This window comes from Carassius gibelio, chromosome B11 (genome assembly GCF_023724105.1).
Source record: "Carassius gibelio isolate Cgi1373 ecotype wild population from Czech Republic chromosome B11, carGib1.2-hapl.c, whole genome shotgun sequence".
NCBI classification, from domain to species: Eukaryota; Metazoa; Chordata; class Actinopteri; order Cypriniformes; family Cyprinidae; genus Carassius; species Carassius gibelio.
This window is the reverse complement of record NC_068406.1, coordinates 14,408,123-14,423,795: the sequence shown is the minus strand read 5'-3', so window position 1 is coordinate 14,423,795 and position 15,673 is coordinate 14,408,123. Positions and strand designations below refer to the sequence as shown.

The following is a 15,673-nucleotide window of genomic DNA, read 5'->3' as shown; positions in this document are numbered from 1 at the left end:
CTGAAAAATGTAAGCACATATTATTATTTTTTTTTTTTTATGTTTCAGAATTCATAGTTTATACCAGTAAGTGTACAGTAGACAAGTCAAGTTGCGATACCGAACAGGACCACATGGCGACACCAAACAAACCTAAACCAACCACTTTGAGCTGATTGCTTATACTACAGTACACAGATCCATTCAGAATAACTAAACACAGCAACATACACATGACATATGAAAACATCCTGAATGTGTGTATAAATAATATGAATGTACTGAAATGACAGAGTTTATAATTTACTAAAAGAAAAGCTAAATTATACAGTTTTACATAATACAGTTTTCAGGATTCTTTGATAAGCAGAACATTCAAAACAACAGCATTTATTTGAAATATAAACCTTTTGTAAAAGTCTTTACTATTACTTAAAATAAATAAATAAAAAAATAAAAGCATTAATTTCTGTCAGAAAAAAAAAATCTTCTTGTCTCCAAATTTTTGAATTGTGTATATTCATAAATATTTTATATCTGTTTGTACAGAAAAAACAGACACTGCCATCATTAAGTATTTTTCAGTCACTATTATGTTGTCATCATAAAACTCTCTGTTTCTGCTGTAGTTGCAAAGACCAAAGCCCAATTACCCAGTACTGTAGTAAAGTCAATTATTGGTTGTTTGTCCTTGTGAGCTCATTTTAATCTTAACAAGCCCACTATAGGACCTCCTGACACCTTTCAAAATGAAATCATTCCTTTCCAATTATACATGCACTAAAAAAGCTGGAGAAATAACTGTTAAACTGAGCTCAAATCACTGTGGTATTAGACTCAGCAATCTAATTCTTGCTTATCGGGAGTCGTCTGCCAGTAGGGATCTTATGGAACCTAATTCAGCAGAGGTAAAGGTGAGTCTGACCATGGGAAATTGGTTTCTGAGGGACTGCCGCCTGGGCAAAGTGTTTTCCATACCAGTGTGACCTCATGAACGTATAAGGGCAGATAACACAGTGCACACTGAATTCAAATTTGCAGCAATATAGAGCAGTGGAAAAGTGTGTCAGTTACACCCAGCGTTAGTAGCGATTAGGCAAGTGCTGGCCAACACTGCACTCTTGTGGTGGCAAAGCACACAGCAACCCTTCACAGACCATTAAAGTATCACAAGAACCCGCATCTCAAATAAATCATGGAACCACGTACCAATCAATCAGCCCGCAACCTTGGAGGGTTTAAATCTTTTCACGGGCCTTTGTGGTTTTTCATTATGAGGAATGTGGAAATGTGCGAAAATAAATCAGATCTTTGTCAGGATGTAATTATTGCGGTTGTGGGAAGTCTTGAATTAACACACACACGCACCTTGCTGCGGGTTGGCGCTTTGTCAGAGTCGGACTGCTCATCATAGCTTTCAAACTCACTTGAGCTCCAGCCATTATTGCGCCCTTGCAAGCCCTCCTCTTTCTGTATGTCTTCATAGATCAAGTCAGCTGACACACAAAGCAAAGCAGGTTTCAGTACAGTCCTGTAAATACCGAAGGACTTCCAACAATGATGTGGCAATACAAAAATATCTATATAACACAAAGATGGATGTTTCCACAGACACTTTAGCCCTTGTAGAATAATAAATGTACAAAAAATATATGTATAATTTGATAGTGTAAAAAAAAAAATATATATATATATTTGTGATTTCCACCACATCTCAAATGAACAACTAACTAAATGAACAAATAACATTCTGTGTTGGAAATGATTGGCAAGATAATCACTGTGAATGTCACCATATTATGTTGTGTTACATATTTTATTTTCAACGTTAAATGCAACCTAATAAAACATGCATGACACTAGATGGCTGAAATGTTATCAAAATGTCTGTTCATCTTAATACCTCTTGGAGGCCTGTAAATGGTATGAATACAAAATGTAATTAATTTCATTGAAAAAATATTTTCGGTGTTTCTACATTTAATTGTATTTTAATTACATTAAAGTCTTTGCAAGCTTTAGCAGTAAGCAGTGTATATCTATTTTGTTACATAATAAATATTAAAATGGATTATGTTTTTATCAACTGGATAATCATCATTTGTAAATGCGCCAACTAATATATTCTAAAGAATTTTCATATTTTAAGATGGAACACTGAGACTGGAAAGAAGAGTAAAACTATCAAATATATTCAAACTGTAGATAGCTTAGTTATAAAAGTATAGTAAATAATTTGCAAATGTTCTAATATTTAACCTTTTAAAAAAATAGTTATAAATATTTATTATAAAAACTAAACCCTGGTACACAAATAATGCTTGTAGAGGAAACACCCAGATACATGCATCAAACAGTCTTGGAGATCTGCAGCATATAGACCAAAAAAACAGCCCCAAACACAATCTACGACTGACCTTCTCCTGAAGACAGATTTTCTTCACAGGGTACATCATCATAGATCACCTCCGGACCAGTCGTCTGGTCTGCTGAATCAGTAGAGGCCTCACCTAAAAAGGAAAAAAAAAAAATTATTAAATAAAAAAATAAGGAAATGCGTGACTGAGGACTCTGAGTGTATTAGTTTGGATCTGCTTACCATATAAAAGAAAAGAAAGAAGCCTATGAATTTTTGTGAACAGTCCCTTGAGAAATTTGCTTGACTTTTTTTTTTATAGGATTTTATAATCTGAGAGTAGTGCTTGTCCAAGCTAACACAGAGACATGTGCTCATATCATTACTTCTTGTTTGTTTTCTGCGTTGTTTTTTTTTTGTTTGTTTTTTTTTTTTTGCTACTTACATGATTGGCTTTACCCCGTATTTTTAGTCAATATCAATCAAAACATGTAAATGAAACTACACGCTATTTGTCCCATCTATCACTAACATGGTAGCCTACATTTGAACGCTGAACAAGAACAAAATTGTAGTTTTTAAAATAGCCTGCTATCTCGTCTTCACACTTCAAGAATGTTTTCACATATAATGAAGAAAGAAACAAATAAAGCCAATAGTGTCACTCATTTTTGAATATTCAAGTATTAGGCTACTTAGTATTTAAACACTATAACTGTGAGACATTAGATTGTTTTATCTCTTACCTTCAGCATTTTGAGCTGGGCTTGGTCTGATATCCTCTGTTCCTGTGTCAGTTTTAATAATGCATGTTTCCCTCTCGGTCTTCACCTCAGAGCAAGTCTTATCTTCCTTTTCATTTAAGTTCTCGGGTGCAGGAGAGACTGTGGAAGCTTGGTCTCTGGAACATTCCCCAAAAATAGAGCCATATTATTGCTGACCTCTCAATGGTATAACTGTACTGAGATCAGCTCAAGCCTCGGACTGGGAGGTGGGAGGAGAGAAGGGGAAGAGTTCAGATGCCCTCCTCCCCATATAGTGAGTATTACAAAAAAGCACTTGTGTTTCATTATAAATGCTACTGTGTTTGGTGTGGAGGACTTAAGCTATTGAAAATGGAAATGAGATGGAAATGGGGTAGAGTTTTCACGATACCGAGACAAATAACCAATGCAATATGAGTTATTTTATCTTCATAGAATTTGATTAAAATGAAATACATTTTTATAATAGTATACAAATACTAGTACTGCAGGCCGGTTAACCCAGTAGTGGTGGTGCTTGTTATGTCAATTTCATTTAACTACAGTAAATTCAAATGGCTTTGAGCTGTGGTACACAAAAATTGGTTTGCTACAAGGAAAGATGATATAACGTCTGTCCATGGAATGATGTTGTCATGTTACAGCATTTCTGGTAATTGAAATGTATGTCAGCATTCAATTTCAACAGTCTACTACAGATTTTAATAGTGCTTTTGAGAGCCTTCATCTATTGCCTCCAATGACACATCATCACACATGCTTATATCAATTCACACCAGCCTTTCCTTGACATTTTGAGGGCAGTGATGCACTTCACATGCAATAAGGTAAACATGGCAAGTGCAAAATATAAATAAGCTCGGTAACTTCATAAAAAGCATGACATACATCCTTTTAACTGCAGCTATTCCATGCAGAAGTGTGTGGAATGGCATCATAAAAGCTGGCTGTCAGAGCTAATCTCACAAGCTCTCAGTTGCTAGGGGAAAGAGCAGGTGTTTTGCAGTAGAATGCACATAAGACAGCTGTGAGCTCTGTGCGTCTCTTCTGACTACAGATGTATAGTTTCTTCTCCACTCCTTCAAAACACACTTCTCCCCAGGTTAACGGGGGAAAGGTGTTGTATGGGTATGTTTACCTGCCTCTGCTTTGTGGAAAGGGTTACATATCCTTTCTCTCTGCAGCTCAAAACACAGAACTTCTACTTGCAACATTTGTCCCACAAGGCCCTAAACAGTCTGTCTCTCCCTCTTCTTTTGTGCAAGGCATTGCATATAATTTAATTGATGCACTGTAAGTAAAAAAAAGTTGTTAAATAGGTTCTACTATAGTCAGCTTCTAACAGAGGTAGAACAAATTGCTTTGGGTTATTAACCTTGTAAAAAAAAAAAAAAAAAAAAAACAGTCAGACATGCTGAAATAGCAGCAAACCAGTGTAAAAAGTGCTGACACACCCCAACGACTGAAGAATCTATTGATAGCTCCAACCTGCAGAAGTATTGACCACTTAATGTTGGAAACATCCATTCAGCAGAATATAACGGTAGCATAAACTGAAAAGTGTTTCATTTTGAATACAACTTTCACCACAGGAAAGCTCACAGGAATGATCCTGCCAGATTGTTCTATTATCGTGCATTTCCTCATTACACAACATAACTAAACTGGGCCATTTCCTGGCATGCAGTTGACCATAAAGATACATTTAAATTAAGTAATGTGCAGGTTATCTAGATTTTAAACCACGTGTAAATGGTTTAATGCATTTGAGAATTTGTTGATTTACACAGCACATTTTATATTCTATTCCAAATCATCAGTCCAATACTCCAAGAAAAAGAACATTTGAGATCAACATTACAAATAAATGCATTCGATTAAAAAAAAAACGCACATAAGAATATACAATATAAAAAAAAAAATAGCACCAACCATCACTTGACATACCATGACATCTGAAACAAAAAATGATCAGTTGTTGTGACAACTGATTGGTGTGAGATAATAATCTAGTAAACTGAGATTGGTGACTGGTAGAGGCAAACAGTATAAAAAAAAACAGTTTAGTATTTTCCAAAAAAGCTGCATAGCTGAGTTTTTTTTCTTCTTCTTCTTTTTTGTTCTTTTTGATGCTTGGTTGAGGGTAGTTTTGGCTTGATAGGGGTACTACTACAGTGCAAATTATAAGGTATGTTTATTTTATGGATTTGCTGACCAACCTTTCTGAGAATTACTCAGTCAACTTTACTGACTTACTGAAAGTGTTTTGCAGCTACTAAAAGTAAATATTTTGTTTTTCTTTGGCAGTACTTTTAGGTCTTGGTATTCATGGTAAGTTTATCTAGTAGAGTTATGTCATTTTTTATTTTGTCAACACTGTTTTAATGACTTACTTTGCTGTAGTTGATGGCTATAGCTCTGTCAGCAATTGAGGTGATCCTGGATATTACAACCTTAATATCCCAAAAAATGGTCATCCGATGGAAGATGTTCAACTACAAGCTTTTTACCCCTGGCATGGCCTAAGAGATGTAGCAGGAGCAATCAGGCCTCAAGAGTCCTAAGAATGTAACTTATAGTACTTCAGTTAAGGGAGGCTATGGTACTGGAAGCTACAGTTCTCAGACTGGCTTGTCAGGTGGTCTAGTGGCAAGTGGATACACTAGAAGCCAGCTTCAGGGCTATCAACTTCCTTCGGCTGGAAGTGGTAGTCTTGGTCATGGCTCTGTGGGTAATGCGGTAGGTATGTGCATGTGGATATGACTTAAGTCAGTCAATTGCCGTTCAAAGCTCTGACACTATCCATTCTTCCTTGGTCTTTGCGCCATTGCAAAGCACTGATTCTGTTATACCAGTGCAACTAACTTCCAAAATTCCTCTGCAGACCAGCAGGGACTCTCAGGCAAAGCCTGACACTCAACAGCTAGTGCAGACAATCTCCCAGTCCAGTGGTCCGCAGCCAGCACAAGCCAGCTCTGGAACCAGCCCAGTCTAGCTCCATGCAGTTAAACCAGACCAGTGGCCATGTATTAGCACAGGCTAGCTCCCTGTCTGCATGGCAGTCAAGTTCCAGTCTCTCAGGTTTCAGGCCAGTTCAGATTCCAAGCTTTGGATTTTTCAAGCCTTCTCTCCACCAAAATGAATCCATCTCAACCTAGCTACCAAATCATGTAACACAGCAGTGAGTTGAGCAGCCCTACAGTAGTTCAGACTAACTATGCACTTTTGGGTCAGTCATTCATCCAGCAATTAGCCCAGTCCTGTGGCCAGCAACCAGTACAACTTTCTATGCAACTGTAGCTCAACCAAATATCCAACAACTAGCACAGGCCAGCTACCCATATGAATCTCAGGCTAGTGCCCAACAACCAGCACAAGCCAACTACCAGACTCTGAACCCAACTGTAAGGCCACTGGTTGCACAAGTCAGCAGCCAACAGTAACCAGGAGCCAGCTACTGCTCTGTGGCTCAAGCAGCCTGCAAATGGCACAATCTAGACATCTGTCTTTGGTCCAGCATGGCACCCAAATGGATTTTAAGCCAGAGCAGGCCCAAGGGGGACACATTTATTAGATTGGCTCCAAACTTTATTTATGCCAGGAGTATGTATCACAGCCCAATTACCAGCTTGCAGCAAAGCCAGGACAGAATGGGTATCATCCTCAATCCAAACTACTATCTTCAGCCTTGGCTCAGCACATCAAACCTGTCATAAAACATGGATACCAGGCCCCAGGGAAGCCTGGGCAGGGCACCTATGTGTCTGTGGTGTCACCCAGCAGATCTCCTGGACCACTGCAATCAACAGTCCTGGCCACTTTCAGACCAGCACAGCTGCCGGAACAGACGAGTTACCAGCCTCCAGTCATCACAAGCTGACAGTCTTTAGCTAAGCCTGCACTGCCTAGTTATGGTTTTGAATCACAGCCCAGTGGACATCAATCTGGAACTTTGAGACCATTGCAACAGCCTGGCTAAGCCAGGGCAAGATTTGCATCAGCCCCATTTAAGCCTGTGCAATCCAACTACAAACTTTCAAGTAAGCCAGAACCTTCCAGCTACTAGCCTCAAATGTTGCCTAGCCACCTCTCACTACCCCAGTCTGGTTTCTCTTCCCCACTCATGCCAGCATAGTCCAGTAACCAGGTACAGTAACTCTCAGTCTGGTTACCAGTATTATCAGACTATTACAAACCAAAATGTTCCTGGACCAGCTCAAAGTAGCCAGTGTTCGTCCCAAACCAGTTTCAGACTTTTGAAATAAGTGAAGTCATAGCTATTTACTTGTGTTTGCAGATTGCTGTTTTTGGCTTGTGTTTGCTTTAATGTTTTGAAAGTAGCAAATGTGGCTTCTTACCTTTTGTTGGTAGGTGATGCATCTGTAAAGAAAATGAGGGGAAAGTGTTAAATTTACACAACCTAGTAAAGCTGGCTAATCTAAGATACAAAGAACATTTAAGACTTCCAAAGATTAAGCAGGTATATGCCGAAATAAGTTCTCAGCTTTTGTATAGCAAAAGCTTGCCTTGAAAAGAAAAGAAAAGAAAAGAAAAGAAAAGAAAAGAAAAGAAAAGAACAGAAACTTACTAGTGTTGTAATAACTGGTACACTCCTGACCAGCAGGAGGTACTGCTTGGGATAAATCATCTGAATTTTTTTCCTGAGTCACTTCGAAGTCACTTGAATGTGTCTGACTCTGAGGCTCACTGCATTTTGCTATTTCATCTCCAGAGGTAGTTTTGCACTGTTGTTTCCTGATCTCCTCTTCAAAATGGATTTTTTCTTTCTGCTCTTCTTCTTCCTCCACATCCTTCTCCATGTACTGGTGAGCCGTGGACATAGGCTCTGTAAAAAAGGAGAGTGATGTTACTTTGTACATCATACTTCACTGCATGCAAACAGTGAATCTAATCTAATCTAATTTAATCTAATCTAATCTAATGTAGGTCTTTTACTTGTGCTTCTATAAAGTCTGTATATATGATGACGAAGATCTATGTAAGGCATGTATTTATGACATTTACACCACCTACAGTTTGTTTACACAAACAAAAAAACAAAAAAAGTTGTCTGTACGAATTGCAAGTTTATCTGTAACTGGGATGTAATATTTTGGATCAACACACTATAAAATAACATCAAAACGATGTCATCAAACTGTAATTGTAAGCAACACTGTGTTTTTTTTTCCTCCCCCTCATAAACCACTAAATAAATTTGATTAAACATTCTTTAGTTATCACGTCTACACTGTCAAAAATAGCTTCATTTAATGAGTTGCACCATTTAAGGCAAAATACTCCCTCATCCCACATTTGGCAGTTTAATGACCTCACAATTGTTTCCTTTGCTGGCACAATTCCTTGCAGCAATACATCTGTTGATACCAGCTTTTAGATGAACTCACTATCCACAAGGACATGATTGTACAGGAATTACTTGGATTATTTTAAAAACGTTAGGGTTAAGGGAATAAATTACAGCTGGTTTTATGTGCAGAACACAAATTATGTCACAACCAGGCATATCAGGCAGAATATCAATTATGTGTTGAAGTCTATTTTCCCAAAACTATGTTTGCAATGGAATATTATGAGCTCAAATGACTACAAAAATTTGGTTTGCATAAAGGTATCATCAGATTTTGTTGTTGTTTTACCATATCTACATTCTTAGACTATACATAACTATACAGTAATGCATCACAAATTAGGCAGGCTCACTAGATTATTTAATCAATAATTAAGTATATGTCTTTTGCAACAGACACCATCACTTTGAGCCAAGATATGGTTTTCTGAAAACGTAACAAGAAATTATTTATCATTTATTCAAATACGGAATCAGGAAGGGAGTCTAAACAACACCAGACATGTTTTTCAGAATATAGCCTATAAGTGTGTCCATTCTGATAAAGCAATTGTGTCCAAGGCATTCTGTCCCTTACAGTGGACCACAAACACAGTTTCTCCAGCAAGCCCACTTCATCTTACACCACACACAATGGCCTCTTGTGATGAGACCTTGGAACAAACTCACAAAGCGTTGTTTCTGCATTCATCACTGAGGAATGCCTGGCTGTTTGTTAGATCACAAGTCAAAAGGTCAGTGGTATGTAATGAGATGTGAGAAATGGTGGGACCAAGCACTGCTAAAGAGAAAGGGTCGTCTGTCTCCAATATTTCATCCATTTGATAACAATGTATGACATGCAAGTCTCAAAGGGAATCACAGGAAAATGACACCATGATGACACTGATTGGCTGATGGCACCTCAAACCTCAAACTTAAAATATATGAAAGACAATCCAAAAGTATTTTCCTTGGGGGCAGTGCAAATGTGTTATTTACCTTAACTTGGAAGAACATTAATGCAAACTATATTGTAACTGTTTAAACATTTCTGATTGGCTGTTCATGTTGTAAAGCATATGCTGTTCTGTTTTCAATCTCTTGAAGAAGTTTAGCACCCTTAACAGAAGGTATTTCTGAAGAGATGTTATGATAATATTTTTTATATAGATTTCAGTAAAGTGCTCTTGATATGCCTCTTCTGTCTTCCCAAAGACAATTCAATATATTCTAGTTCAGTTTTAAACTAAAATCTTTTTTTTTCATTTGTAACATTTAGAGTTAAAATTTTTTGAGAATAATACAAATGTAATTTATGTAAATTTATTCCATGTGCTTGCATTCTCATGAATGGAAAATTTATAATAGACTGCTGACCTTTACATTTCATTTTTTTAACAGGTAAATCAATAATAAATATGATTTACCATGCTGGTCCCTGCAGCATCAATACCTGTCTGTGTTTGCATCTGTCTAATTTACCAGCTTCAACTACAGTACAGTAAGTAATAGATGCATTTGAACTGAAACATTTTGATTGGATTTATGATTGGATTTTTTATGTCAACCTCAATAAAATAAGAAGTGTTAATCAATATGCATACCTCTCTGGGTGTGGGGGGTTTAGTGTTGTATGTCATGATGTATGTCTGCTGATTTTTATAACAGCAACAGCAACATAACAACAGCATTTACATTGTTTTTGATTAATATAAGAATATTCACAGCTTTGTCACTTTTGAATACTATTATATTTTTCCTGTAGCCTTCAACCAACCCATTTTTGAGTTGCAAACCACCAGAAGACAACCAACAGTTCTTGTTAATAAAACTATGGAGGCGACAGTGTATCAACACAAGGAGTAAACGTCCTTTTCCGCTTCTTATCAGTATCCCAAGAGTCTGTCGCATTGAATAGCTGGAGTTACAACCAGGCAGCTCAGGGATATGCTGACAGTGATTCATGATGTCATATTAAACCAAGACATAAACAAAGGATTGAAGAATGCAGTGCAAAATATTAAAATACAGTATGTCAGATAATAAAATAATGTTGTGTTGCAACTTGCGACGTGTATATTTATCTTCCACAATCTCCTTTCTTAATTTTAGTAGTATGTGAACAAAAACACCAGTGTGTTCTGACTTAATGGCTGGTTCCATGGAACTGCACCTTACCCTTCTATTTAAACTGCAGGATGCCTGTCCACACCTCTACATGTCCTCTACTGTCACAATTGCACATACTCAAAATGTGCCAGGTCAGCAGTGGCTGATTCTGCAGACCACAGACATGCAAGGATGCATTATTCATCCTTGGGGTTGTCTATAATTCACTTTTAAATCAATAGTTGCCAGTAATTGCCAAGCTCTGCCGTTTTATTAGTTTTAAATATTATTATATTATCCATGCTTTTGTCACATCCCGCCTTGATTATTGCAGTGCCCTTTTCAGTGGTTAACCTGCCAGCTCCAGGTTACAGTATATTCAAAATTCTGCGGCTAGACTACTCACCCACACCAAGCACTCTACCCAGATCACTCCAGTTTTGTTAAATCTCGATTGGCTTCCTGGTATCTCTGTGAACTGCTCCTCCTGTACACCCCAGCTCGATCATTACACCCCTCTGATTCTGATCTTCTCAGTATCCCTCGATATCAACTTGGCTCAATTTGGGGGTCGATCATTCAATGTTGCTGCACCCAAACTCTGGAACTCTCTTCACCGATCTCTTCGCTTGTCAATACTATTCTTGAATTTAAACCACTTATTAAAACTTGTGTTTGTTTAGTATACTGAGATTCCTTTTTTCAAAGATTATCTTCACTGTAAAATGACCTTGAGGACTGGAGAGGCGCTATATAAATAAATGATTATTATTATAATATTATTATAGTATGCTAAAGTCAGGATGAAATGAAAGTTCAGTCTGTTTATTTAAATTCATGTTATAGATCTGGCTGTAAACAATTTATGTGTGCATATATGTTTTATTTAGGGAAAAAAAAATATTTTATTGTAACTCATAATATATAAAGCAGCTTTGATAAGCAACAACAACAACAAAAAATATCAACATAATATGTATAAAAATTCACAAATCAGCTATTGTTAATTTACCTTCATTTAAAATCCATCAACAGCTGGTGTATAAAATCAAGTTTTTTTTTTCTTTTTTCTTTTGGTAGTTATAGTCAAATTATTGGCTCAATTAAAATAAATAATAATAACAATAATAATAAACATCTGTTGCTAGTTCTGTTCCATTGCAACTTTAAAATAAAATGCATAGTCATGTGTAAATGACTGTAGCAAGGAATTCCACTGGCCACCCGATAATAATGATGCCAAAACACATATAACCATAAAACACACAACAAAGAGAGTCATGTAACAAGTCATTGTTCAGTCAGATTGTTCATTCACATCCTCAAACCTTCAAAGCATAATGTGGTTTGTCATGCACAAGTTCAAAAGATCTGTTCGATTCTGTCTTTACATCTATAGAAACAATCACATAAAAGCTCAAGCTCCTCTTTCACCTTCTGAACATATAGTGTTTCGTGTCTCTGATGTAGTTGCGTAATGTGTTCTCTAACAGGACAGAGGGCTTCATACAAAATCTTTCACTTTCTGAAGACTTTCTCACACGCCTCAGGGTGCCTGACGGAAACCTTCAAATTCTCATTAACATGTGGATGAAGCTCCCTCCACCCAATATCCAGTATCACATGCACTAGGAGGCCCCTGTGTTTGTACATATGCCTCTGTCATCCCAGAGGGCCCAAAACCCCCTTTGGATTGAAGAGACAACTGACAGAGTGCATTTGTACTGCAGCTTTCTCTCGGACATGCATGGACTGCTAATGACGCTGAACTGTCATTGAGAAAAAAAAAAGGAGGGAAACATAACATGGCCCATTTTTAAACTGTCTAATTTTGGAATCGGGTAAAAGGAAGTCGGTGAAAGTTGAGTGGCAGCTAGATGCAGATTAGGAGTGCTGGGGTTGTGAGGCCCCTCAGTCCTACACAAGTATGTGATTATGAATCTTATGTTGGAATTAGTCCATAAAAGCTGCTCTAATTTCTCTCTAAATCAGATATGTGGTTTTACATAGAGTCTGAAAATATTCAATTCCCAGTTCGCGTTTAGCACCTGATAGTTGCATCTGTGTCTGGTTAGCAGTGGGGTAAAGGGATAGTTTACCCTCAAAAATTATTTCCTAACCCTCATATTGTTTCTAAGCTCTTTGACTTTCATTCTTCTGTAACAGAGAACAAGTGAAATATACGCAAAATATTATCTTTTGAGTTCCACTGAAAGTCATACAAGGTCTGGGATGACATGAGGATGAGTAAATTATTTTCTCTTTAACGGCCGGTGAGAGGGTTTCGGGGAGTGGGGGGGTCCCACTGTTTCCCAATGAGCCACTGAAATTAGGGAGAGTGCACAGTCGCCTCTTCTGTCTTCTCTGCTCCTACCCCCACTCTAGAGAAAAGACCCCTTTTCATGGTGCCCCTGCCTTTGTTGCATGAACGAGAAGCAAACTTAGAGCATTGGTGTGCACTAAAAAAGTGAAATTGATAGACTAATGAACAGCATAACTCACCTTTTTGTCCTCAGTAGTACTTCCACAGGAAAGCTTCAGCACCTCCCAAGAGGGACTTTAATCCCAGCAACCTCCCATGCACTTCCTGCTATGAAATCAGCTGCCTCCTTGAAATTCTCATCCTCCGTTTATCCGCTGCTGCCGGACTGAGGCCTCTGAGAGGGCGGCAAATACCCTGTGCTGTTTATTTTCCCACAGGCAGCAAGTTCCCTACTCCATGCACTAACCGCTCCACTCCTCCTCGCTCTCGTAGGCTTCCGTCACTCCCTTCTTTTCTCTCCTTCTTCCCTCCCCTGCTGTTGGACAGTTACAGCCCTTCTGAACAAGTATAATGGCTGTTAAGCTCCACCAATGGCTGAGCTGCTGGCAGACTTGTCATCCAATTAGAGTCAGGTTAGATGACCAAGGGGCAGGGTCTAGAGAGCTAAAAGGAAAAACAGAGTATGACAAGCATGGAAGGGAGGGAGAGAGACAGACAGAAACAGAGAAAGGGATTACAGCATCTCTAAGCTGGCCAAAAGTGGAATCAATAGTATTAGCTAAGTGGGTGAACATTGAGTATTGTGCAATTCATCATTTATAAATAAATTATGTCTTTGAAAAACATTTTAAATGATACATTTTGAAAAATACTTTTTGAAACTATAATGTTGAAAAACATTTGGATTGTTTTGTAAATAGAGAATTAATTGAAAAAAACCTTATTGAAGATGTATTATTATTATTAAAACATATTACAACTATGTTTGTGTAGAAGTCATGTAACATTTCAGTACCTAATTTTCTTAGGTTAAACTAAAACGGCATTCATTTAATTAGAACAAACACAAATTGTGTACAAACAGATTTATGAAATATTTACACAGAAATGTAAATATTTATATGACCCATTAAGAAAATACACACTGAGTGCAAAGTAAAATAGTCTATAGTCTAGAGACTATGGTTAAAAATGGTTAAAATATTTTATTTTCCATTTTATTTTATGAATTTAATGTTATGTTTATTTATGATAAACTTAATTCGAATGCTGTCTACATCATGCGTAATATAATCTGGTAGTCTAGGTCTATGGTTAATAGAATTTAGACTATTGCTGCACATTTCTTTGTGAAACTGAAATATATATATATATAAAAATAAAAAAAATGAATCTGTGGCCCAGGTACCAGTATGTGGCCCAGCCCAGTGGCCAAAAACCAGGACAGACCAGATATCAGCCTGTCTCCCAGCCCAGTGGCCTGCAGTCAGCACAAACCAGCTACAAATCAGCACAAGCCAGCTTCCAGTCTGTGCCCCAGCCTAGTGACATGCAGTCAGAACAAACCAGCTACCAATCTGTGGGTGCTTCTCAAACAGAAGGCTGCAACCTATGAAGACTGCAGTACTGCATATATAGCCTAACACGTCATCAAATGTCACCGAAGACCATCTTAATCGGAAGGACCCTTGGGAGGCAGCCTTCGTTTCACGTCCTTCATTCAGCTGAATTTGAAGGATGCATGGGATGTATCCTCCACGACCTTCAGTCACCCACAATCCTTTGTACCCATTCCATTTCATGAAAATAAACTGATGAAACATGAGTCAGTACTGAGCTTGTCTGAATTTATTATGAGATGTAAGACAGAAATGTTTTCGACATTAAAGGATAGAGGTTATCTTTTGTTTTGGTGTAAATTACTTACTAAACTTACTGTGACTCATTGTATTGCATTAATAGAAAGCTAAATAATATAACGGTTTGTAATGGGCTGTAATGGGGAACATATGTGACGTAGCCACGTGCACTTACTAGAGTGTCTCATTCTAGCGTTTAATGCTGAGGAGGACCTTAGCCTACGAAACTCTGAAGGACTGAACTAGAAGGGAGTTTTCCTGTTTGAGAAGCACCCTGTGTCTCAGCCTAGTGCCCTGCAGTCAGCACAAGCACACGTCCAGTCTGTGCCGCAGCCCAGTGGCCAAAAACCAGGTGAGACCCGATATCAGCTAGCTCCCAGCCCAGTGGCCTGCAGTCAGCACAAGCACACTGCCAGTCTGTGCCCCAGCCCAGTGGCCAGTCTGTTTCTATTCGGCGTAGATTCCAGCACTTTTCTACGCCAGAGCAGTCAAGTTATGAGTCTCTTTCCAGTTTTGGTTCCCAACCCCAAGAGCAACCTGGTAATGTGCATCTTGCTTCAAACTATGAGTCTGTGTCACCGTCTGTGCAGCCTGACATTCAGGATACAGCACCACTATGTTCCCAGACTACTCTAAACAAGCGCTTATCACCAGGTATGTGGAGACTATTGCAACAAGCGCACTTATAGCTGCAGAGTTGAGTTAACCTTGTTCAGTGGGTCTCTGAGTGTTTTTCTTTTTTTTTTATAAATCACTTAAACAGACTTGTCGTTTTGTTGTTTGCCATTTTTCTTTTCTGCTATCCAAGTCCTCAAAGGGTTTAAATGTGGTCTACTGATGTAGGAATAAATTATGTTAGGTGTGTGATCGCTTCTAGGACACGTAGGGGAATACTTTTTTTTTTTTTCTAATATTAATGGAAGTTAAATATCTCTGGTCTGTGGAAGTTCTAGATTGGCGCAAATATTTACCTCATGTTAGATTTTCATC

At 38.0% G+C, this 15,673-nt stretch overlaps 1 protein-coding gene across 3 annotated transcripts in view; it reads right to left on the bottom strand.

Moving 5' to 3' along the window:
• LOC127968293 (rho guanine nucleotide exchange factor 10-like protein) overlaps positions 1-13,487 on the bottom strand; it is a 106,723-nt gene extending 93,236 nt beyond the window's left edge. Inside the window, exons 1-6 of one of the 3 annotated variants that reach the window (XM_052569401.1) lie at positions 13,064-13,487; positions 7,688-7,945; positions 7,458-7,479; positions 3,082-3,236; positions 2,397-2,489; positions 1,348-1,475 (exon numbers count right to left, since the gene is read on the bottom strand). In XM_052569401.1, the coding sequence (XP_052425361.1) occupies positions 1,348-1,475; positions 2,397-2,489; positions 3,082-3,236; positions 7,458-7,479; positions 7,688-7,940 (651 nt within the window). In that variant the 5' untranslated portion in view covers positions 7,941-7,945; positions 13,064-13,487. Of the gene's footprint in view, positions 1-1,347; positions 1,476-2,396; positions 2,490-3,081; positions 3,320-7,457; positions 7,480-7,687; positions 7,946-13,063 lie in introns of those variants that run through there. The other 2 variants (XM_052569402.1, XM_052569403.1) reach the window with 2 other exon arrangements.
• Positions 13,488-15,673: the final 2,186 nt, after the last annotated feature.